The sequence below is a fragment of the Panthera pardus genome, unplaced genomic scaffold (assembly GCF_024362965.1).
Source record: "Panthera pardus isolate Hobbes unplaced genomic scaffold, ASM2436296v1 HiC_scaffold_12, whole genome shotgun sequence".
In the NCBI taxonomy this organism is placed as follows: Eukaryota; Metazoa; Chordata; class Mammalia; order Carnivora; family Felidae; genus Panthera; species Panthera pardus.
This window is the reverse complement of record NW_026526677.1, coordinates 71,712,614-71,737,177: the sequence shown is the minus strand read 5'-3', so window position 1 is coordinate 71,737,177 and position 24,564 is coordinate 71,712,614. Positions and strand designations below refer to the sequence as shown.

Sequence of the window (24,564 nt, the reverse complement as noted above, 5' to 3'; positions counted from 1 at the left end):
GTTTCTCAATATGTGGTCTGTGGCTTTCAGCATGCTCTCTTGTAAAATATCACAATTTGGCATTCATCTGTCCTTTTTTAAAATTATTTTTTAAAAAGTTTATTTCTTCATTTCTGTGAGAGAGTGAGCGAACAGGGGAGGGTCAGAGAGAGAGGAAGAGAGAGACAGAATCCCAGACAGGTTCCGCACTGTCAGCATGTAGAGCGCGATGTGGGGCTCCATCTCACGAACCGTGAGATCATGACCTGAGCCCAGACCAAGAGTCAGAAGCTCAGCTAATGGAGTGACCCAGGCTCCCCGTTCCTGTGTCCTTTGAAAATTATTCCACCAACCTTCATTTCTCTACTTCCTCATAAATAGTAAGTGGTACTCTTCATCCATTCTGTCAACAAATACTTTGGAGCACCTACATGCCAAACCATCTTATAGGGACTGGTAATAAAGTCATGAATGAAACATAGTCCCTGCCCTTAAAAAGCTTCCATTCAGATGGAGCAGGTGAAAAATAAACCAGTGAGAAATTCATAATAACATTATTTCAGAAAATATTAGAACTATGATAAAAAGAAGAGAGGATAATGGGATAAAAAAAATAAAGGGTTGGGGTCATTGTAGAATTTTGGTTAGGAAAAGTTTTTCTCAGGAGTTAACAAATGAGCACATGATGCCTTGGCCTATTACTCAGCAAAGTTATAACAGACTGAAGAATAAAAATTTCAAATATGAGACTGCTTACCGAGTAAATACTTTTTCAGTTATTTTAGTTCTAAGATTATAAGCAAAAATTAATTGATTAATATTAATTTTCATGAAAAAATAAACATAATAGTAAAAAATTATTCTCAAATGTATTCCATTCACTTTTCAAGAAGGCACAATTTGCATTAAAACTCTTTTATGGAGTACTAAAACAAAGAATAATAAAGTTGAAATGATGTGTTTGAATGATATTCAATTTTAAATACTTGTTACAAATTTGGGACTTTTTGGAGGTTCTTAGAAAAATAACCATATTCCAAGCCAGGAATCATTTGCTTCTGAAAACATACTGCAAGTTATTTGGGCACTCCAAGTTAAGAAAAAGAGAAAATATTTTCTTAACCTCAAGTCGACTTCATAATTATAAATAGGAATCCAGACTTGGAATTATGAGTTACTGGAATGCATTACATAGTAGGTGGCTGTTACATCTCTTTCTTTAAGGATTATTGAGAAGGGGATAAACAACCAGCTTTCTGGAATGGTTTTGGCTCATTTTGCCTGGAGGCCAGGGCACGACTGATGACCAGTGGAGCCCTGCTGAGTGATAGAATTCACAGAAAATAGAGAACTTTTTTCTGAGATGCAGGGTTCATATTATTCTGGTCCAGGAGTTTATTGCCTTCACACTGGAAATGGGTGATCTGCATATAATATTCACAAATAATAAACACTTTAATTCATGGAGTGTATCATTCCTCTGAGTGGGTATATTGCATTTTAAATTCGTTTGAGAGCTGTAGTAAGTCCTATGACAAATGATAAAATGTAAATGACTGGTTTTTCTGTGGGTTGCTTGATTACTAATGAAAAGCAAATTTTCAGATACAGGAATTCTTAATTTTTTTTCATCCTAATCCCTGCTGCGTTCTTTTAATTTTACAGGGATGACTGGGAACCGTACAAGCTCAGAAGACTATATTTTATTTGGGTGTGCAGAGACATCCAGTCCTTCCGTTGGTTTGCAGACTTACTCTGTGTGTTACATAACAAGGTAAAATTCGGTTGGTTATTTTTTTCATTAAAAATACTATTTTTTTCAAATGACAAAAATAATAAATACTTATTATAGAATAAACCAGGAAATATGCAGATAAGTTGAAAGAACGAGAAAAAATTCTTAAGAGAACAGGAAGAGCATGTTAATAATTTAGTACACACATTTTCAGATGTTGCTATCTGAGAATATGTGTATATATCTATGGTATTTTTTAACATAGAAATGCTCATATTTGTGTTTTAATGTAGAATATTTTAACCTGGAAATGTAGGCTTATGGTCGGTGAGGTATGCATATGGGGTGATGAGGGAAATCACGTAGAGGGCCACATCAGCAGGTGGTTGCTACTACACTTTCCATCCTTCGTTCTGTTAGCTCTAATCTCTTATTTCCACCTTTAATATTCCAAATGGACCATCACCAAACTTTTGGCACACTAGGCAGAATATCGAAAATCCCAAATTCTAAGTTTTATTTCTTAAATAAAAAGCAGGCCTCCTTCATCTATCCTACATGTAGCTTTTTATTTATCTATTGATATATATATCTTAATTTTTGCAAATTATACAAGTAATACAAATATGCATTTTTGCTATAATTTTTTTCTTTTTAGTTGTAGAATAGTTGACATACGGTGTTTTATTAGTTTCAGATGTATAGCATAGTGATTTGACAATTACACATTACAAACTGCTTACCACAATACATGTAGTCATAATCTTTCACCATAAAAAGTTATTATAAATTATTGGCTAGCTCCCCTATGCTATAATTTTCATCTTTATAACTGGAAGTCTGTACCTCTCAATCCTTTTCACCTGTTTCATCTATACCACAACCTGCCTTTCCTTTGGCTACCCCCCAGTTTGTTCTCTGTATTTATGAGCCTATTTCTGTATGTTTGTTTTGTGTTTTAAAAAATTTTTAATGTTTATATTTTTGAGAGAGAGAGTGTGAGTGGGGGAGGAGAAGAGAGAGAGAGGGAGACACAGAAACCAAAGCAGGCTCCAGGCTCTGAGCTGTCAGCACAGAACCTGATGCAGGACCTGAATTCATGAGTCGTGAGATCATGACCTGAGCCAAAGTTGGACACTTAACTGACTGAGCTACCTGGGTGCCTTATTTGTTTTGTTTTTTAGATTCTACATAGAAGTGAAATCATATGGTATTTGTCTTTCTCTGATTTCATTCACTTAGCATAATACCCTCTAGGTCAATCCATATTGTTGCAAATGACAAGATTTATTTCTCATTATATATATATATATATATATATATACATATTATATATATATATATATGTTTCTCAATTATCTCTCTCTCTATTTATATACATATGTATATATGATCATTCCATTCATGTATCGGAAAACATTTAAGTTGCTTCAAAAATTTGGCTATTGCAAATAATGCTGCAATAAACATAGGGGTGCATATGTCTTTTGAGATTAGTGTTTGAACTTTCTTTGGGTAAATTACCCAGTAGTGGAATTACTGGGTCATATGGTATTTCCATTTTTAATATTCTGAGGTACTTCTCTTATTGTTTTCCACAGTGGTTGCATTGCCACCAGCAGTACATGAGGGTTATTTTTCCTCCATGTCCTCATGAACACTTAGTATTTCTTTTTTAATACTAGCCATTTTGACAGATGTGTGGTGATATCTCATTGTGATTTTGATTTGCATTTTCACAATGATTAGTGATGTTGAGCATTTTTTTTCATGTGTCTCTTGGTAATCCATATGCCTTCTTTGGAAAAGTGTCAAATCATTCAGATAAACCAAATCCTCCCTTAATATTTTCCTCACCCAATCTGTGTAACCAGAGGTAACTCAAGAGTGTTGTATAAATTCTACCGCACTATTTGTATTGTTCTATGAATTGCTTATTTTAAGCTTATCACTATGTCTTGAACATTTTTAATAATAGCACATGATAGAGTTACCTCATTCTTTTTACTGCTATAGAGTATTTTGTAATATAGATGTACTTAGTACTTTATTTAACTATCCCTTAATGATGGATCTTTTTTATAACAAAGAACACTGCAGTGAGTATCATACATGTCTTTGTATGCAGATTTTCATTTATTCAGTCTGTCATTCTGTCACTCATCAAATAATCACTCATTGCCTGCCATGAATCACAGACTGTTCTGGGACCTGGAGCTACATTGGAGAGCAAAACAAAAACAAGTTTTTGAGCTCATCCTAAGTGGGGAAGATAGACAACAAACTACTAAATACATAGGATGCCTGATTCTGATTAGGACAAAGAAGAAAAAGAAAGTGGGATAAAGCAACAGAGTAAACCATAAAGGACACGCTAATTATATATTGTGTAATTGGGAATTCAACTCCCAGAAAGGTATTTTAGCAGAGCCCTTAGTGAAATGAATGAGCAGACTAGGCAGAAATCTTGTGGAAAAGGGGATCTAACTCCACAGGCTAGGGCTCTGATGCAGTGGTATGCTTCGTAGTTTGGGAAGAAGATGAAAGAAATCTGTGTGGGCAAAGCAAAGTAAGAAAGGGGGAAAATAGTAAGAGAATCAATCAGAGAGAGACCTGGTGTGTATGCTGTTTTGGGGGAAAAGTGGATGACATAAAGTCTTTGGATTTTATGCAAAAAATAAATGGTTTCTGGAGATAGAAGAACTGAAAGCAAGGATTTGAACAGATATTTGTACACCGGTGTTCATAGCAGCATTATTCACAATAGCCACATAACCCAAACGCCTGCTGATGGATAAAGAAAATGTGGCATATACATAGAAGGGAATAATATTTCTTAAAAAAGAGTGAAGTTCTGAGAAATGCAGTGTAGATGAACCTCGAAAATGTTATACTAAGTGAATTAAATCAGACGTAAAAGGACAAATATTGTACAACTCTGTTTATATGAGGTACATAGATGTCTAGTTCATAGACACAGAAAGTAGAACAGTGGTTGCCAGGGACTCAGGAAACATGAACAGAGGGTTATTGTTTGATGGGCATGGAGTTTCAGTTTAGAAAGATGACACGGTTCTGGAGGTGAATGGTGGTGATGGCTGCACAGCAGTGTGGACGTATTTAATGTCACGAACTGTACACTTAAGGACAGTTATGTATATTTTACCACAATTGGAAAAAAAAAGTACAGATTCCTGGGACCTACCAGGGACCTGCTGAATCAGGAGGGGCCAAACGGGAGGGATGAGAAGCCATTGAAAGGATTTGAGCAAGACTGATATAAATGTAGATCTTGGAAGTGTGTGTGAAAACATCAAGCTCTGGGATATTGCAGTTTCTGGAGGCACAGAAGATGAATTACAGCCAACAAAGGAGGCTGGTCAGACTGGCCAGTGAGTTAGCAGGAAAACCATGAGAGAGTTCTGTCTTTGAGGCTAAAGGAGGAAACTTTTAAGAGCAAAATCACCACTCTTCGATTTGTGAGTATTTTTTCCTGGGTTGATCCCCAAGACTGACTTTCTGAGTTGGAGGTTATGAGGAGGTTGTGAATGAATTTAAATTTTTAATATATACTGACAAAACACTCTCCAAAGAGAAATTTTCATTTCTACCAAAGAGTATGAGAGACATTTATTTTAAAACATTATATTACCAATCTTGTTAATCTCTACCAATCTCTTAAACAGTGAGATCTCATTCTATTTTCTCCTGAATGCTAATAAGATTGAACCTCTCTTCATATGATTATTAACCAGTTGTATTACTTATGGGATTTCCTAATTCTACCTTTGTTTTTCTAATTTTTTAATCTTTCTTGAACTGATATCTAAAACCTGTACTTTTTTTTTAAATAAGAGGCCATAAGTGGATCCAAGATGAGAAAAAGCACATTTGAATAATAGATGTTGTATAAGGCAAGTAGTAGGGAAGGAAAGGATTAAAGGAAAGACAAGAATGTTAAGTGGCTGGACCTTCAAAGGAGTTGAATCTTAAGATTTATGTTTTCCTTTCAAGTTTTTTGATGGATGTGCTTTATCCTTAAGATTCTGTGGAGTAAATAATATACAAGCTTTAAACTAGTGTAAACAATACAGTGATGACTATCTTCTATACACACTTCTGCACCCAGGTTTTGATTTTTCACATCAGCGGGATGAACATTGGTCCTTCAGTTATGCTTCTAAGGATGATGTGTTTGCAACTGTGTTACCAAGTTCAGCGTGTGTGTGTGTGTGTGTGTGTGTGTGAGAGAGAGAGAGAGAGAGAGAGAGACAGAGAGACAGAGAGATCAACTGCAATACAGCATAGTGACTTTACATACAGTTTATGTGAGAGTAGGTGAAAATGTTTTTGAAAACCAATGAAAATATAGTCTTTCAATCTTGTTCCAACTGTGTTTCACATTATTCTAGAATGCCTAAGACAAAGTTACCTTAGTTGCCCTAGTGACTGTCTTGGTGTCAGACTATCTGCCGTGATGACAAATGTGGATCTTAAGTGGATCTTGCTTGGGCAGATTGTCCAACCTGGTGAATGAAGGAGACCACGGGGCCAGATGTCAGGTGATCTGGTACCAGCTCTGCTAATATCTAACCACATGACTTGCTCCAAGTCACTTCACCTCTGTGGGTCATATTGGCAAAATCAAAATGAGGGATCAAGGCTACGTCAGGCATTTGGATTCTGTCATTTACAATGGAACAGTGGTTCTACCTCATATGAACTGCAAGTCCTTGAGTAAATCACTTAATCTCTATAAACCTGATTTATGCTTTCAATTCGTAAAGGAGGCTACCAGCACTTGAAACCTGATGTGAGACTTAGCTTTAATATATCTAAAGTATCTATCATTTTGAAGGCATTTAAGAAATGATTACCATGATTCCTCTTAGTGATCTGTAAAGTTCCTTCCAGGACTCACATCCTGTTATTTTTTATTTGTGAGAAAAATAAGGAAGGGTGATAGGCAGGAGAAGTAAAAATGAAGAACATAATATTTGTGCATGATCCTACACTCCTAATCTATTTGCAAGATTGTGTTGATCCATATATTTATTTTTCCCTTATTTTTTTCCCTTTTCCTTTTATTTGTAGAAAATTGTTCCTTTAGTAGATATTATCATCTTCAGTGAGGGGTAGGTTAAAGTGGAGACATTGACATCATTAAAAACATCATTCAAATTTCCATAGTTCTTACTAGGGGCTGTGGGTACCAAATACCAGTTATCGATGCAGGAGTCATTGGACTGATCTCAGAACAGCATCCTGGTAAACATTTAAGACAAGACTCAACAAAAGCCATGTGTTTTTTGAGGTGCTATTCATCACTGGCATCTAGAAACTTCTGTTTTTTTGGAACTAAAAGTCATAAATCCTGATTCAGTTCCAAAAGGGCCTAAAAATGAATTTAGCATTTGGCTGTAACTTGAGGCAGCTATTTGATGGTATATAATTAACGATTATATTTTAAGAGTATGATGGGAGCTGAGAATGATCATTTATCACTTTTAAAGTAAATATGTTTTTATTGGGGCTTTATAACTCAGAGTTTCCACCTGTCAGAAAACGTATAGTTTTACATCTGAAAAGAGATGATGACATTCAGCCCTACCATTGTCCTGATGAAAAAACCTGAGGCCTAGATGAGTGAGTAAATCCTTAGAAGTCTCAGGGCCAATATGGGAAGAGAGACAAGTCACCTGCCACGTGTTCCTCCCACGGTAAATGGGGCCAGAGGGGTGATGAAACCCTACTTAATCCCCCCACCATTTGCAATGTGCCTTTTTTTTTTTTTTGCATTCCTAAAACTTCTACTTTGAGTCCCAATGTATCATTTTTTTATATTAAATTAAATTAAATTAAATACTTATTTTTAAATTTTTATTTAAATTCCAGTTAGTTATAACACACTGTAATATTAGTTTCAGGTGTACAATATAGTGATTCAGCACTTCCATACATCACCTGGTGCTCTTTGCAAGTTCACTCCTTAATCCCCATAACCTGTTTAACCTATCCCCACCCACCTCCTCTCTGATAACCATTCAGTATAGTTAAGAGTGTATTAAAAAAAAAAAAAAGTCTGTTTCTTGGTTTGCCCCCTCTCTTTTTTTCCCTATGCGTGTTTGTTTTATTTCTTAAATTACACATATGAGTGAAATCATATGGCATTTGTCCTTCTCTGACTTATTTCACTTAGCATTATACTCTCTGGCTCCACCCATGTCATTGCAAATGGCAAGTTTTCATTTGCTTTTATAGCTGAGTAATATTCCATTGTATATATACCACATCTTCTTTATCCATTCATCAGTCGGTGGACACTTGGGCTGTTTCCATAACTTGGCCATTGTAGATAATGTTGCTATAAACTTGGCCATTGTAGGTAATGTAGATAATGTATCATAGTATAATATAGAAATAATACTTTGAATCAGTGGATCCTCTTGCTGCAGTAAAGTCCAACAAAACATTACCATCTAAAGCAAACCCACTATGCTGATCTCTGTTCAAGAAATGGTTTGTCTTTTGAAGAAGTGCTGTTCCTATTGATGCCTTTCCTGGGATCCACACCTCAAACACTCCTCTCTGTTCTCCAAGGAGCCCACCAGGTGGAGGTGCTCCTCTCCTTCTCTTCCACTTTTGATGCCTTGTCCTTATCGGGGTGATGAAAGGAGGCCCTAAGAAGAAGAATACTTTTAAAAATAAAAAATATATATTATAAAAATTATTTTTAAACTTGTATTTGTATAACATTTAAAAATATTTTAAAATTTTTGTTTAAATTCCAGTTTAAGTTATTTAAATTCCAATTAGCTAACATGCAGTGTAATATTAATTTCAAGTGCAAAAATATTTTTAAAATAACAGATTTCAGAAGTCAGGGTTCATTCAGAGGAAGGCGAATTATTAGTAGGTTCATTTTTGTCTTCTAGAAAAAGGCAGCATACAGAGACAAGAACAACCCTTTTACCCTCTTTGCTGAGTTTATTTTCCTGTAGGTGATATTTTTCTTATTTTATTTTTCAAGGCATTGAAATGTTTGAGATTTTTTTTGAGACTATTTTATTTTGGCAGGTATGTTTACAGCCTCATACATTTTTGTACAAGGAAAACTAGTGCTGACTAAGAGGAAGGCAAGAATAAGAACTCTGCCTTTTGTTTTTGTTGTTTTTTTTTTTTGTGTGATTCCTAGCATGCATATTTTATATCATTATTTGTGTTTTTTTTTTTTTTTTTAAAGAAAATCATGTTCTTTAGGAGTGAACTCTTGGTTCTAATTTAGGGACTCTTAAGGAATAAAATAAGAGATATAGGGAAAGGATTTAGGGGGATATCAGTGTAATATTTCACATGCTTGGTTTTGTATGTATAAAGATAACATAGGGATTCCTGGGTGGCTCAGTCAGTTGAGCATCCTACCTCTTGATTTCAGTTCAGGTCATGATCCCAGGGTAGTGGATTGAGTCCCATGTGTAGCTCCATGCTGAGTGTGGAGCCTGCTTGGGATTCTCTCTCTCTCTTCTGTCTCTCTTTCTCTCTGTCTCTCTGTCTCTCTGTCTCTCTCCCCCTGTGTCCCTCTCTCACCCACTCACTCTCTTTATCTCTCTCTCTAAAAAAATTAAAAAGTGAAATAAGATGACAGGATTATGGTCTTGCACTGCTACCATCTACTATTCCCTTATCACTACTACTACTGCTTGCACTAATTGTGCCAATAGGAGCAGGTTTTTAATGTCAGAATCTGGCATGTATATGACATACATATATGTACCTATGTATATATACACATTTGCTAGTAAAGGTTGACTGTGATTAGACACCATACATCTTAAATTGTAGAATCACATATGTTAGAATAGGAGAAAGTCTGAGTACACAGAAGGAATTCTCATGTCTATTTACTTTTATGTCCTCTCAGTTTTGGCAAGAGAACAGACCTGACTATGTCAACATCCAGCTGTACCTCAGTCAAACAGATGGGATACAGGTATGTGGTTGGATGTTTTCATAAATTAAACAAGCCTCTTGATAATAGAAGATCTCCTCTAAGGGCCATGCTGGAAGAACATTTCTGCAGGTGGTTTGAATAGAAGTTTCCCAGAGGAAGGCCTCTTTTGGAATGTGTCCAGAAAACCCATGGCTTGTCCTTGAAGCTAACGGTATTAGGTCTTTCATCTGTCCTCCTCACAGGGAGCGGGAACAGACCTTTGAGTTCATCTCTCTCCTTTTCACTGTTATCTCAAACTCTTCACCTCCAGAAATCAGACCATGAGCGAACAGTCTCATGATTGTGTTCATCAAGGGGAGTTTTTATGTGGAGAGACAAGATAAGATCATATGTAGTTAAGCTTATTTCTCTTCAAGGGAAACTAAACAACATAGAAATAGCCATTACGCATCATGTACTTACTATACTAGGGACCCTGTGCTCAGCATCTCATATTCATTATCTTGTGTAATTGCAACAGATCCAAGAGGTAGATGATATTGCCATCCTCACATTATAGATGAGGAAACTGAGGTTTACAGATGGCATGGAAGTGCTGCACAGGTGTATAAATCTGGGCATGAATGCTTTTACAAGTTTTATTTTAGTATTTTCCATTATATATTTTCTATAATACTTTGAATACAAACTATGAATGCTTGTCAGTTACTTCAAAACTAACCTAACCCTATTTTTTCTAGTCAGATTTCTACCCCATTTGGTATGTAAAAAAATATTTCATTTTCCTATTCTCATGAAGCAAGTCAGTATCGTTATTCCTCATGGTATGGCTGTAATTAAGGTATGGAGCATAAATTGCATTGGTTCTCCGTTTGTCTGCCTGGGACTCAGACACTCTCCCCCTCTCTTCTCACTTCCCTCTGACCCTTCATTGCCGATCCAGATCTAATATTCTGTTAATTGCAAACACCAACCCGTTAGAAGTTATTTTGTTGATCGACTCAAGATGTGGAGCTCTTCTGTCTTAGGCTGTCTTGTCTAGGATCATTTCCCCAAATTTATGATGACAATTTGTAGTATTTTACTCCTACAATGAGCCAAATATGACAACTGTATTTGCAGTGCAAAAACACTTCAATAAAGTTTATGTGCTACACCCTTTTTGAGAGTAGGCAATTAAAATGCCTTCTTTAACATTGTGGTTGTTAAAAATGAAGCAACTAACTGAAGTCTAGGAAAATCAGCCATTTGTAATAATGGAATTCAAGAAGATAATGGATTTTAAAGGAAAAGAGGAAGGAAATGATGTTTCTAAATGACTATACTTAATAGCTTGCCATTTGATACTTATATTCTTTAAATCACAGCAATTTGGTAGGAAGCCACAGCACCAGTAGAAATGATGTTAGAGAAATAAGTTATTCGTCCAACTCTGTGTCATATAAAATATAGTGCTTTCTTTTTGGCAGAAGATAATTGGAGAAAAATACCAAGCACTGAATTCAAGACTTTTTATTGGACGTCCTCGGTGGAAACTTCTGTTTGATGAAATAGCAAAATGTAACAGAGGGTAAGTACTAATTCTCAGGAAATTTACCATGTGGCTAATGATCAAATTAAAATATTCTCAAGTCATAACATGTAGTTTTTAAAGATGAATTAGGTAATGGGTTTACAAATGGCAAAGTCACTTAAACACTCAATTATCACTCTCAAAGAAGGAAGCAAGTCAGGGACCACCTCACACATATCTGTAACATCAAATAATTAAAATTTGGCTTGGAAATAGTCTATAAAGAATTTATGAAGAAACTATCCTACGTACTTTCAAATTTGCATAGACCCATATTAAAATGGGTATTCATTCCAACATCATGTATCAGGTGATCACTGGAAAAACTTTTCAAAATCATGTTGGCAAACAAGGGAACTCTACCAGCATTTCTAACAATGAATGAATGCACTTAAGAATCAGGCATTTGCATTTTTTTTTATCAGAATGAATAAACTTTTAAAATCCTTAGTGGTAATATGGAGTCTCTAATACAGGATTATTTCCAAACATAATTTTTTTTCTTGGAAGCTATAATTCTATGAAGAATCTTAGTATTATGAAATACGTGTCTATGGTCTAAAGAGATTACCGTTTAAGGAAAGCATTCACTGTAAGGCACAGACTAGCCACAACCCCCCTTTTTTTGTAAACTTATTGTTCAAGGCAGTGGTCTATAAGAATTCTAAGGGTATTTTGAAAACAATATACCCACTCACACATTTTAAATTTGGTATTGAAATAGTTTCATCATAAGTTAAATAGTTGCAAAGGCTCTAATTTCTAACATATTGCACATGCTGACATTTTAAAATTAATGTAACTCTTTTAAACCTGTCTACTGGAATTGAAATACCAGTTTTTTGATACCAACCTCATATATTTGTAAAGATACACAAAAAGCTTTCGCTAGCAATTGGAAATTTTACATTATTTTTTCTTTAAAAAAATTTTTTATTAATACTTATTTTTGAGAGAGAGAGAGAAACAGAGCATGAGTGGGGGAGGGGCAGAGAGAGAGAGAGAGAGGGAGACACGGAATCTAATGCAGGGTCCAGGCTCTGAGCTGTCAGCACAGAGTCCGACATGGTGCTCTGACTCACGAACCACGAGCTCATGACCTGAGCCAAAGTCAGACGCTTAACCAACTGAGCCACCCAGGCGCCCATACATTATTTTTTCTACTTGAACTTGTATTTCCATTGTATTTAACCTATAGAATTTATCAAAATTCAATATGTTTTTACATTTGAACTAATTGTATTTTTGTTACTTAAGTAAACATACTTCTGTAATAAGAATATACATAAATTGAAGTTTTAATTTTTAAAATTTCCTTTGTTGCTCTCCTAGATTGATTTACTATTACAATTACTAGTATATAGTTAATCAATTCACAATTTAAAAAAATACATTTTTATAAATATAAAAAGGATATTTGTGAATGAATGAGACAGCTTATCAGATGAAGAGTTTTAAAAATGCTTCAGTTCATGAACTCCTAGATAAATACAATTTATTGAAAGAATCACTGATGTATCATGGCTCCTGGCTCCATCTTCAGAGATTTTGTTTTAGGAATTGTAATGGCTCCTGGAGCCTCAGGAACAAAATTTTAAAAAAATATATGGTTGACTCCTGACAAGCATCCTTTTATTAATTTTCTTGGTATAGTGATGAAAACCTTGCAATTTTGTTATTGTTGCTATTGTTTTTCCTCAAACCAAACTCTATTACAGGAAAGGATCATTTGTAAGAAATTAGATTGGGATTCTTGATTTCTTTGGTTCCTTCTTAAGAATTCTCATCAGTTAAACTGTTCATGATTTAGATTGATTTTGTATGTTTATTTGCTTGGTTGTTCATTTCCTTCAAACAGCAAAGCTGGTTTAAGAAGAACAAGTGTATACCATCTGCTGTTGACATTTTGTACAACACTTTCACTTTCTGTATTTGCTCTGGCCAAACACCTAAAAACGCATTATTTTTAAAGAATTTTTACATGGCATATTTAGGAAAAGAATGGATGAACATCTTAAGGTTCATTAACTAGAAAAAAGGTGATACTTAAAGAGAAGTCCTCATTTGAGATATAAAATTTTGGTTAACCTCATGTACATGAATTACTGAAAGAATATATAAAGTCACATACATACATACTTATACATGTACATGTATATGTATGCATATATATTTAAAATCTATATACTGAAAATATGAACCTTAAATTTTAATGCAAATTGAATGAATCTATTACATAGAATTCTTTAATGTAGTCTTTTTCAGATACACTCATATATTGTTCATGGATGATTTCCATGTAATTCTACCTCCCAGTATTCTACAGTATGGATATATAGGTTACCTCCAGTTCTCTACCATTACTAACAGTGCTATAGTAATTATCTTTGCACATACTTTCTCAGGCTCTTTGGGAGTTGCAGTTCAAGGTTAGAATCCTTGAAATGGAATTGCTGGCTCAAAGAGTATACACATTTAAATACTGTCCTATCAAAACCAAAAGGCTGAATCAGTTTATGCTCAATTTACTTTGCACACATGTATGAGGTGGTTCCTTCCTTGTGTGGCTTTTTTAAATTCAGGAAATGAATTATGTAATGGTATTACATGATCAAGGAAAGTGAAGGAGCTTTTGAAGTCACCCTATTTTCATCATTATTTGACAAAAGGAGGAACTAGGGCCCAAAAGGTAATGATTTATCTCAAGCCATGGTTAATGAGTCAGAATTTATACATGAACCCTATCTTCTGACTGTAAAGTTCAATGTGCTTCATTTACAGCAAAACATTGTCCCAAATAGAAAGAATAGCAATTTTATTTTACCATGTCCCTCTTAGGGACAGTGAGATGTTGCAAGTGAGATGTGTCCATTATGTGTATTACAGCAGAATATTAACTATAATACACTAAAAGTCAACAACTAATTTTTCAAAAGTATAAAAAGATTCTAGATATTACTTCGTAAGCCATTCAGTATTAAAAGCATGTCAGGAAATTTTTTGTTATGCCTAACCAAAGTCCAGTTTCCTCTTACTTGTAATAAAAATGCATATCATATCATAAATTAGTCAAATTTATGCATTATACAAAAGGAGAAATAAAGGATTAACTTTATGTGGCCTTTGGAGTAGAGAACTAATACTCTGGGATTGAGTAAAATGTTTGAGACCGTATCTGTATATCTTCCTCCTGGTGTTTTAAAAAATACAAATCTCTGTATCCATTCTAGCAATTTTGGGTAGTCTTTCAGGTTTTCTACATAGAGTATCATGTCGTCTGCAAATGGGAAAGTTTGACTTCTTCTTTGTTCATTTGGATGCCTTTTATTTATATTTGTTGTCTGATTGCTGAGGCTAGGATCTCTAGTCCCAGTAGTATACTGAATAGCAATGGTGAGAGTGGACATCCCTGTCTTGTTCCTGACCTTAGAGGAAAAGCTCTCAGCTTTTCCCCATTGAGGATGATACTAGCTGTGGGTCTTTTGTATATTTATGATGTTGAGGTGTGTTCCCTTTATCCCTACTTTGTTGAGGGTTTTTATCAAGAAGAGATGCTGTATTTTTTAAATATACCTGGGTCTGATCTCTCACATTCGATCTTATGTCCCTGGGTCAAGTCACTCAAACCTTCTGAATCTATATTCACAAGGAGTGAATAAACTGTCATTATTATGAGATCCCACACTTGCAAATCTGCACGGAAAAACAAAGATTGGTATAATATGCACAAATATACAATATGTACAAATATGTTGAACATTAATTATGGAACTAGTTCCCAACATCTGGCCCCAAACAACATTCTCTGCTTAACATCTATTTCTACCCATCTCAGCAAAGTTTTTGTAGATAAATCTCCAGATGGTTGTTGGACTGCAGAAACCAAATACAAATAGTGCAAATGGATTGCAGAGATTAAGTGTAGATCTTGAAAAAGTTACAGGATCTCATTGTTAGTGAAACTCACACTGGGGAACTCCTCAAATTACACAAAGATCTACTAGAGTTAACCTAGTTAACAACTGAAATACAAAAATGTAAAAAATATGATATATGGGTGCCTTAAAAATGATGATTTTAGGGGCACTGGGATGGCTTAGAGGGTTAAGCATCCAACTCTTGAGTTCAGCTCAGATCATGATCTCACAGTTGTGAGATAGAGCCCTGCATGGGGTTCTGCACTAGGCATGGAGCCTGCTTGGGACTCCCTCTCTCTCTCTCTCTCTCTCTCTCTCTCTCTCACTCTCTGCCTCTCTCTCTCTCCTTCTCTCCCCCTCCCTCCCAACCCCCCCCCCCATGCTCTCTCCCTCTCAAAAAAAAAATAATTTAAGAGAAGCCATCAGGAAATCTGTAAAAATTGAAAAATGAACTTTATAATTGCCCTGTGAAGAAAGTAATGTTATCTTACTGTAACGCAGCATGACAGAGAATGTACACAAACAAACAATGACTCACTGCCTACTCATTTTCATGAAAGCCACACTAGGTTTTTTGTTTGTTTTTGTTTTTTGGTGGTGTAAATTGAATTGTTCAATTTTATTCAATCTAAGTAACCTAGTGTGTTACTAGGTTTCAGATCTAGTGTGTCTAGATCTGGTTTTAATAATAATCTAAATTTTATTATGTATAAGGCAATTTATTTTCATGTTTCTTTTTAATTTTCTTCTCACTTGGGGTTTACTTAGGTTTTCTTTTGCTAGTTTCTTAAAGTAGAACCTTATATCATTGATTTCAGACCCTTTTTATTTTCTAATAAAAGTGTTCAATACTATTAATTTCCTTCCCTCTCCACACTTCAGCTACATCACACAAATGTGGATATGTTTTGTTTGTGTTTTTATACACTTCAAAATATTTTTAAGTTTTCTATGTGATTTCTTCTTTGACCCATTGGTTATTTTAGAAGTATGTTGTTTAATTTCCAAACATGTGGGGATTTTACATATATCTTTTTGGTTTTGATTCCTAGTTCAATTGGGTTCTGTTGAGAAAATATACTCTTTGTGATTTCTATCCTTTAAAATGTATTGAGACGTGTTTTATTGCCCAAAATATGGTCTGTGTTGATGAACATTCCGCATGCACTTGAAAAGAATTTATATTCCATTGTCTGGGGATAGAGCTCACTGTAAATATTAGTTACAATTGGTTGTTAATGGTATTTAGGTCTTCAGTACGCTTACTGATTTTCTATTTTTTCTATCAGTTACAGAGAGGAGTGTTGAAATCATCAACTGTAACTCTAACTTTATTTGTCTTTATAGTCCTATTAGTTTTTGTTTCATGTATATCAGACTTTTTTAGTTGGAGGTTTTAATTGTAGTGTTTAAACTATTTCATTACATATTATTATTATTATTATTATATGTATAATATTATATGTATTCATTACAAAATATATTACACTTCATTATTTCATGGAATAAAAAATATTGTTTGATTTTTTCCAGCTTTCTTGAGATATCATTAACATATAATATTATATAAATTGAATATGTACCATGTAATATTTGATATATATAATGATTTGATATATGTATATATATTGCAAAATGACTACCATAAGAAGGTTAGTTAGTCAACACAGCCAGCCATCACCTCATGTAATTACAATTTGTGTGTGTGTGTAAAGAAAACTTTAACAATCTACTCTCTTAGCACCTTTCAAATATACAACACCGTATTGTTAACTATAGTCACCATGCTGTACATTACATTCCCAGAACTTATTCTTACAATTGGAAGTTTATAATTCTCTGTCAGCCTTCACCCATTCCCTACCTCTTTTGCCTGGCCCTGACAACCACCAATATGTTCTCTGTTTCTACACAGTATTTGTCTTTCTTTGTCTGATTTATATCACTTAGTACAATACCCTCCAGTTGCAATCATGTTGTTGCAAATGGCAGGATTTCGTTCTTTTTTATGGCTGAATAATATTGTTCTGTGTGTATGTGTGTATGTATGTGTGATATTAATAGTTAATATATAAATTATATGTATATCACATGATTTCTTTATTCATTTATCCATTGATGAACACTGAGGTTGTTTCCATGTCTTGACTATTTTAATAAAGCTGCAATGAACATGGAGGGGCAGGTATCTTTCTGAGATAATAATTTTATTTCCTTCAGATGTATACATAGAAGACGAATTGCTGGATCATATAGTACTTCTATTTACAATTTTTTTTTTTACATTTTGTTTTTATTTTTGAGAGACAGAGAGAGACAGAGTACAATCAGGGGAGGGGCAGAGAGAGAGGGAGACACAGAACCTGAAGCAGGCCCCAGGCTCTGAGCTGTCAGCACAGAACCCAATGCAGGGCTCGAACTCATGAACCGGGAGATCATGACCTGAGCCGAAGTCAGACACTTAACCAACTGAGCCACCCAGGCGCCCTAGTCTGTTTAAAACTTTTTGAGAAACCTCCATACTGTTATCCATAGTGGCTGTACCAATTTACATTCCCAACAGTAGTGTACAAGAGTTTCCCTTTCTCCATATCCTTGCCAACATTTGTCTCTTTATCTTTTTTGATGATAGCCTTTCTAACAAGTGTGAGGTGATATCCTAGTGTGGTTTTGATTTGCATTTCCTTGATAATTAGTGATGCTGAGCACTTTGTCATGTGCCGTTTGGCTATTTGAACATCTTTTTCAGAAAACGTCTATTCAGGTTCTTTGCCTATTTTTACTTCAATTATTATTCTATTATTTCTTTTTTTTGCTATTGTGTTGTATGTATTTCTTACATATTTGGGATATTAACCCTTTATTCGATATGTATTTTTACAAATATTTTCTCCCATCCCATATGCTATCTTTTCATTTTGTTGAGCATTTCTTGTGTTGTGTAGAAGCTTTTTAATTCGGTGTAATACCACATATTTATTTTTGCATTTATTGCTTGTACTGCTGGTGTCCTATCCATGAAATCAATGCCAAGACTATTATCAAGGAGCTTTTCCCCTGTTTTCTTCTAGGAATTTGATGATTTCAGATCTTACCTCTAAGTCTTTAATTCTCTCCGACTTAATTTTTGTGAGTGGTGTAAGATAGGGGTCTGGTTTCATTCTTTTGCATGTAAATATCTAGCAGTTTACTGTTGTTTTCTATTTATCACATTTGTTCTTTTTCTTTCTTCATCTACTTTCTTTTGGATTGAGTACATTTATGATTCCATTTGTTACTCCTATATTGGCATATTAGCCATACTTCTCTGTTTGCTTTTAGTGTTTTATTTGAGGTATTGGTTCCCAAACTTCATTCCTTGGACCAACATCTCCTGGAACTTGTTAGATTCTTGAACCCTTTCCAAAGTCTCCTGTATCAGAAGCTCTAGGGGTGGTCCATGGACCAGGTGGTTTGTGGTCTGGGAAGTCCCTCAGGTACTTTTGATGAGGCTGAAATCAGAGAAACATTCTAGGTTTAGAGTGTATATCATTAGCTTCACAGTGCACCCTGAATAATATTATACTGCTTTATGTACTACCATTCCCCCTGCATCTTTTTGGCTGTTGTTTCTTTCTTTCTTTCTTTCTTTCTTTCTTTCTTTCTTTCTTTCTTTCTTCTTTCTTTTTCTTTCTTTCTTTTCTTTCTTTGGAGAAAGAAAGAGAGCATGAGCAGGGAGGGGTGAGGAGAGAGATAGAGGGAGAGAAAGAATCTTTTTTTTTATTTTATTTAATTAATTTTTAAAAAATACTTATTTATTTTTGAGAGAGAGAGCATGAGTTAGGGGAGGGGCAGAGAGAGAAGGGGACAGAGGATCTGAAGTGGGCTCTGCACTGACAGCCCAACGCAGGGCTCAAACTCATAAACCGTGAGATCATGACCTGAGCCAAAGTTGGACGCTTAACAACTGAGTCACCCAGGTGCCCTGAGAGAGAAAGAATTTTAAGCAGGCTCCACTCTCAGTGCAGAGTCTAATGCACTGAGATCTAAGGACCCTGAGATCATGACCTGAGCCAAAATCAAGAGTCAGATGCTCAACCAACTGAGCTACCCAGGTGCCCCACTTTGGTTATTGTTCTTATTCATCTTTCTTCTTCATATACTGTAAACTCCATAATGTATAGTTATTACTTTTGTTTTAACTATCAATTATATTTTAAAGAGATTAAAAATTAAGTAAAATACACATTGTGTTTATTCGCCAATTTGCCATCTTGGTGCTCTTCATTCCTCTAGGTAGATTCAAATTTCCCTCTGATATCACTCTCCGTCCTAAAGAATTTCCTTTAATATACTTTATAGTGCTGGTTTGCTGGTGCTGATTTCTCTCACCTTTTGTTTAAGAAGTTTGTATTCCTTCCTCAGTTTTGAAAATTATTTTTGTTTAGAATTTGATATAGTACAGTTGACATTTTCTCTTGTCTTTCAGCACTTTGAAGAGGTCACTTCATTGCCTTCTGACATGCATAGTTTTTGACAAGAACTCCATCTTTCGTCTGCTGTTTATTATTTGTAAAGTGTCCTTTTACCCCTCTGGCTGTTTTTGTTTTTCTCTTTGAAAACTGTCATTTTCGCTTTTACTTTAAATTGACTTACCGTGGTTTTCTTTGTGTATGTTCTCTTTGGGGTTCATTAGATCCTTGGATCTATGTATTTGTTTTCTTCAAATTTGGAAAAAGGGCCACTATTTCTTAAGTGTTTTTTTTCTCTTTCCCTCTGCCTTGTCTCATGTTGGGGCTACAATTCCATCCATGTTAGACTAGTTGATATTGTACCACAGGTTACTGAGCCTCTATTCATTTTTTTTTTTCTCCCAATTTTTGTTCTTGGTGTAGTCCATTGGGATAGATTGTAGTGCTAGGTCTTTAAGTTTAATTATCTTTTCTTCTGCAGTGCCTATTTTTCTGTTAACCCATCCGTATATTTATCATTTTAAATATTGCATTTAATCACTAGAATTTCCATTTAGGCCTTTAAAAAATCTTCTGTTTCTCTTCCCATCATGTTGATGTTTACCTTTGAATATAATGAAGGGTGTTTCTCATCACTGTTTCAATGATGTCTGATAGATAATTGCATCAAATTTGTTGTTCTGGGCCTGTTTGTATTGACTGATCTTTCTCCTGTATTAGTTTGATAGGGCTTGCTTCCATAACAAAATCCCTCAGACTTGAGTGGATTAAACAACAGAAATTTATTTTCTCAAATTTCTCGAGGCAGAGCATCTAAGATCAAGATGGTGGCAGGGTTGATTTCCTCTGAGACCTCCCTCCTCTGCTTACAGGTGACTACCCTCTTATTGTCTCTTCATGTGGTCTTTTGCTTTGTGCATGTGTCTCCTCTCATGTCTCTTCATGTATACACATTTTCTCTTCTTATAAACATTCCGAAGACTGGAATAGGATACACTCTGACAGCTTTATTTTAACTTAATAACATCTTTAAATGTTTTATCTCCAAATACCGCTATATTCTGAGGTATTGGGGGTTTGGTTTTTCAACATACGAATTTTGAAGGGACATAATTCAGCCCATAACACTCCTAGTTAAGGTTCATAATTTCTTGCTCTATAAAGCTCTTACTAATTTTCTATTGGATACTGTACATTTTGAAGTTTAGATGTTAAATGCCATGGGGTGCCTGGGTGCCTCAGTCGGTTAAGCATCCAGCTCTTGATTTCGGCTGAGGTCATGATCTCACAGTCGTGAGATCAAGCCCTGCGTCAGGCTCTGGGCTGACAGCACAGAACCTGCTTGGGATTCTCTCTCTCCCTCTCTCTGTGCCGCTCCCCCCGCCACTGTCTCTCAAAATAAATAAATAAACATTAGATGTTAAGTGCCAAATTTTGATCTTTCTTTTCAATATTGTTGGACTTGTTTCAGGCATGCAGTCTTGTGACATGGATTCAGTCTGATCTTCCTAAGTCTTGCTTTTAAGCTTTGTTAGTATAGATCCAGGGCACCTTCCATCTATGGCAAAGTTTTCCAACATCCACCCTTCCTCTTGCCTCAAGCAAGGTGATAACTTTCTAGAATACTATCCATTGCCCACATATGAAATACAGATCTTTTCATTCTGGTTTGTGGGAATATGAATTATTCACAACCTTGTGTAAACTCGGAATGGTTTTGCCTTACTGCTTTCTGCTACTTCCTTACACAGATTCATGTAGTTTCCTCTCACACCTGAGCAAATCAGTATTCAGCCAAAGACTTGAGGGTTCACCTCTACAGATCCCCAAAGCTTCCTTCTGTGGATCACTCTTTCTTTCTTTCTTTTTTTTTTTTTTTTTAGTGTTTATTTTTGAGAAAGAGTGCATGCAAACTGGAGAGGGACAGAGAGAGAGGGAAACAGAGGATATGATGCAGGCTCTGTGCTGTCAGCACAGAGCCCAACATGGAGCTCGAACCCACAAACCATGAGATCATGACCTGAGCCAAAGTTGGGCACTCAACTGACTGAGTCACCCAGGTGCCCCAATCTCTCTTCCTTTCCACATTCTTCACAGATTCTAGCTGTTTTGTCCCCCGTGAATTCCATTCTTTGTCTCTTCAGCTCCGAGCCCCAATCTCAGCATGAATTTCTCTGTTTTGCAGCCTGTAGATTGCCTCCAGGCAATAAGCAGAGACAATTGCTGGACTCATCTTGGTTTCTTGTTTTTTGTTTTTTTTCTCTTTTTCTAGTGAATCGCTGTTCTGTTTTACCCACTGTCAAGTATCTGAAAATATGTTACTTCATATATTGGGGTTTTTCCCCTAGTTTTTCAATGCATGAGGATAAATCTAGTCTCCACTACTCCATCATGGCTGCAAGTGCAAGTTCTATTTTTGTAGTTCTTTGTTTCATTTTTCAAGGTGAAATGTTTTAGTAAAACCATTGTTTAAGTATTTATTATAAAATCTTGATACCCGTTTAAGTGGATTTACCAGGTTTTTTTTTTTTTCCAGCACCAATTATTCTCAGCCAAGCTAATGAGGACACACTATATTTGCCTAAGATATGATATGAATTATTAGTGATTTTGATATCCCAGGAAGAATTCAATGCAAATAATAAATTTTGGAAGAAGATCAATGTGAAATACTAGTTATTTCCTGGGATTTATTTAGTCTATTTGTTAGGGATATGTATAATTTATCTACTAAAATTTTATGTTAGCAAATAATAAAATCTGTTTGGCGTTTATTACAGTTCTTAGAGTGTATAAATAAAAATGAATTGTATACAGATTAATATGCTTTTGTTTCAACTTGGATATAAATTAGTTACTTAAAATTATCCTTTCAAATTGGTAGTAGCTTTTCTTTGTCTTAACCATCACTGCCTGTGCAAATTCATGGGCTCTTTAGAGAAATGCATATAAAGCATCTAGTAAGAGAAGACTGACATGATCCAATGTGGACGGACATCTATCACTTGCTGTTCTTGATTTTGTTTCTGCATGTAACGGAAAGGCTAAAGGCAGACTTCTCACTTTCTGTCTGATAATAAGCAAATATGTGCTCGTAGTTGCATTCTTTGAACTATCCTGATTTCTAGTGGGAATAGCATGAAGTAAATAATGTATCTTCATGGTGATCACTTACATTTGGAATTAATTGAGAAATTAATTAACTCAGTATGCAAAGCGGCAATAAATGAATTTTGTTAATACCTTAAACATGTTTGTAGCACATACTTCTTGTTATGTTCTGCCTAATTTTTCACCTGATTTTCCATTTTCTCCTCTGTCTTACCAGGAAAACAGTTGGTGTTTTCTGCTGTGGACCCAGTTCAATTTCTAAGACCCTTCATAAACTGAGTAACCGAAACAATTCATATGGGACAAGATTTGAATACAATAAAGAATCTTTCAGCTGAAAACCTTTGAGATGAACCAGGACTCTGAACAAGGAATGAGTGCAATTTCTAAGACTGAAACTCAGCTGAATCAACCAGCTGTGTCATACCAAAGAGTAGCAAGGTTTTCTTATTTATGATTATTTAAAATGGAAATACAGAGAATGTGGCAAGATGACAGGTCACATTACATGTTTAATCTGGAAACCAAAGAGGCCCTGAAGAATAGTTGATGTGATGATTCACTTTTCAATGCTCAGATTAAAAGAAAACTATTAGATGCACACTGTTGATTTTTATGGCAGATTCAAGAACTCCCTAGTGAGGAGCTGTGCTTGCTCACTGTGACGCTGATAGCCTTGGTCCTCTTTAAATTGTTTTTGGTTGAACAAATGCAACATTGAACAAAATTAAAAATTCATTGAAACTCAGATTACATTTTCTACGTGAGTATAAACAAGAGTAGCTTTGATTTTGAAAAGCTTCAGGCAAATATATTAGATGTTTGAAGATATAGCACAGGACTCTATTAATACGGGTACTTTGTATCTAATCTTCCTCACTACTGATGCTAATACCTCTGTTTGATGTCTGTAGACTTTATGCTAAATGAACTTTTATAAATGTTGATATAGTATCTATTTTTACATTTTTCTTTCTTCTTTTTTCCTGTCTATAAGGAAATCTTCCCTCCTTTGCATGCATTAGAGACAGTGATTTAATAGGCCCTTTCCATCCACAATTTACTTAATCTATTACTGTTGCATAGTAATGAGGAAACTATCATTACTCTAAATTATAAAGAAATATATAGACTTTCCTTTTTCAGCATTTTGGCCTCTATTATTTTTATTTACTCCCCCCCACCCCCGGCCCCAGAATAGATTGTCTTATTTTTAGCCTGTTAAGGTACTTTAATTTGCACTTTGAGACCAAAGAGCATTGTGTCTCTCAGTGGTCACCAAGATAGAAGACATCTCTCTTTTGCCACACATTGGTTTATACTGGAGACAATGAAAGTACAGTGCCATTCCTGAACAAAAGAACATGTACTTTACTTTCTACACAAGAAGAAATACTTCATTAGTATTTAGGTTCAGAATCAAGAATATTATTTGTTGCACCATCTGGTATTCTGAGTCTTGATAGAATCTAATTATTGAATTTCAAGTCACTGTTGGGACTACACTGCATGATCCTATCAATTTAGGCTTGCTGGCCATTTCATTCTTGGCTCAGAGGAAAAGTCCTCTTCCCTACTTTTTTTTTTTTTTTTTTTTTTTAAATTTTTTTTTTTCAACGTTTTTTATTTATTTTTGGGACAGAGAGAGACAGAGCATGAACGGGGGAGGGGCAGAGAGAGAAGGAGACACAGAATCGGAAACAGGCTCCAGGCTCCGAGCCATCAGCCCAGAGCCTGACGCGGGGCTCGAACTCACGGACCGCGAGATCGTGACCTGGCTGAAGTCGGACGCTTAACCGACTGCGCCACCCAGGCGCCCCCCTACTTTAAGAATTAAGGCATTTTTG

General features: G+C 35.3%; 1 protein-coding gene across 5 annotated transcripts in view; it reads left to right on the top strand.

The window, feature by feature from the left end:
- NOX4 (NADPH oxidase 4) overlaps positions 1-23,865 on the top strand; it is a 166,089-nt gene extending 142,224 nt beyond the window's left edge. For all 5 annotated transcript variants that reach the window (XM_019450053.1, XM_019450052.1, XM_019450051.2 and 2 more), the window contains 4 exons: positions 1,645-1,753; positions 9,636-9,704; positions 11,135-11,235; positions 22,935-23,865. In XM_019450053.1, coding sequence (XP_019305598.1) covers positions 1,645-1,753; positions 9,636-9,704; positions 11,135-11,235; positions 22,935-23,055 — 400 coding nt within the window. In that variant the 3' untranslated portion in view covers positions 23,056-23,865. The remainder of the gene's footprint in view (positions 1-1,644; positions 1,754-9,635; positions 9,705-11,134; positions 11,236-22,934) is intronic.
- The last annotated feature ends 699 nt before the right edge of the window (positions 23,866-24,564 follow it).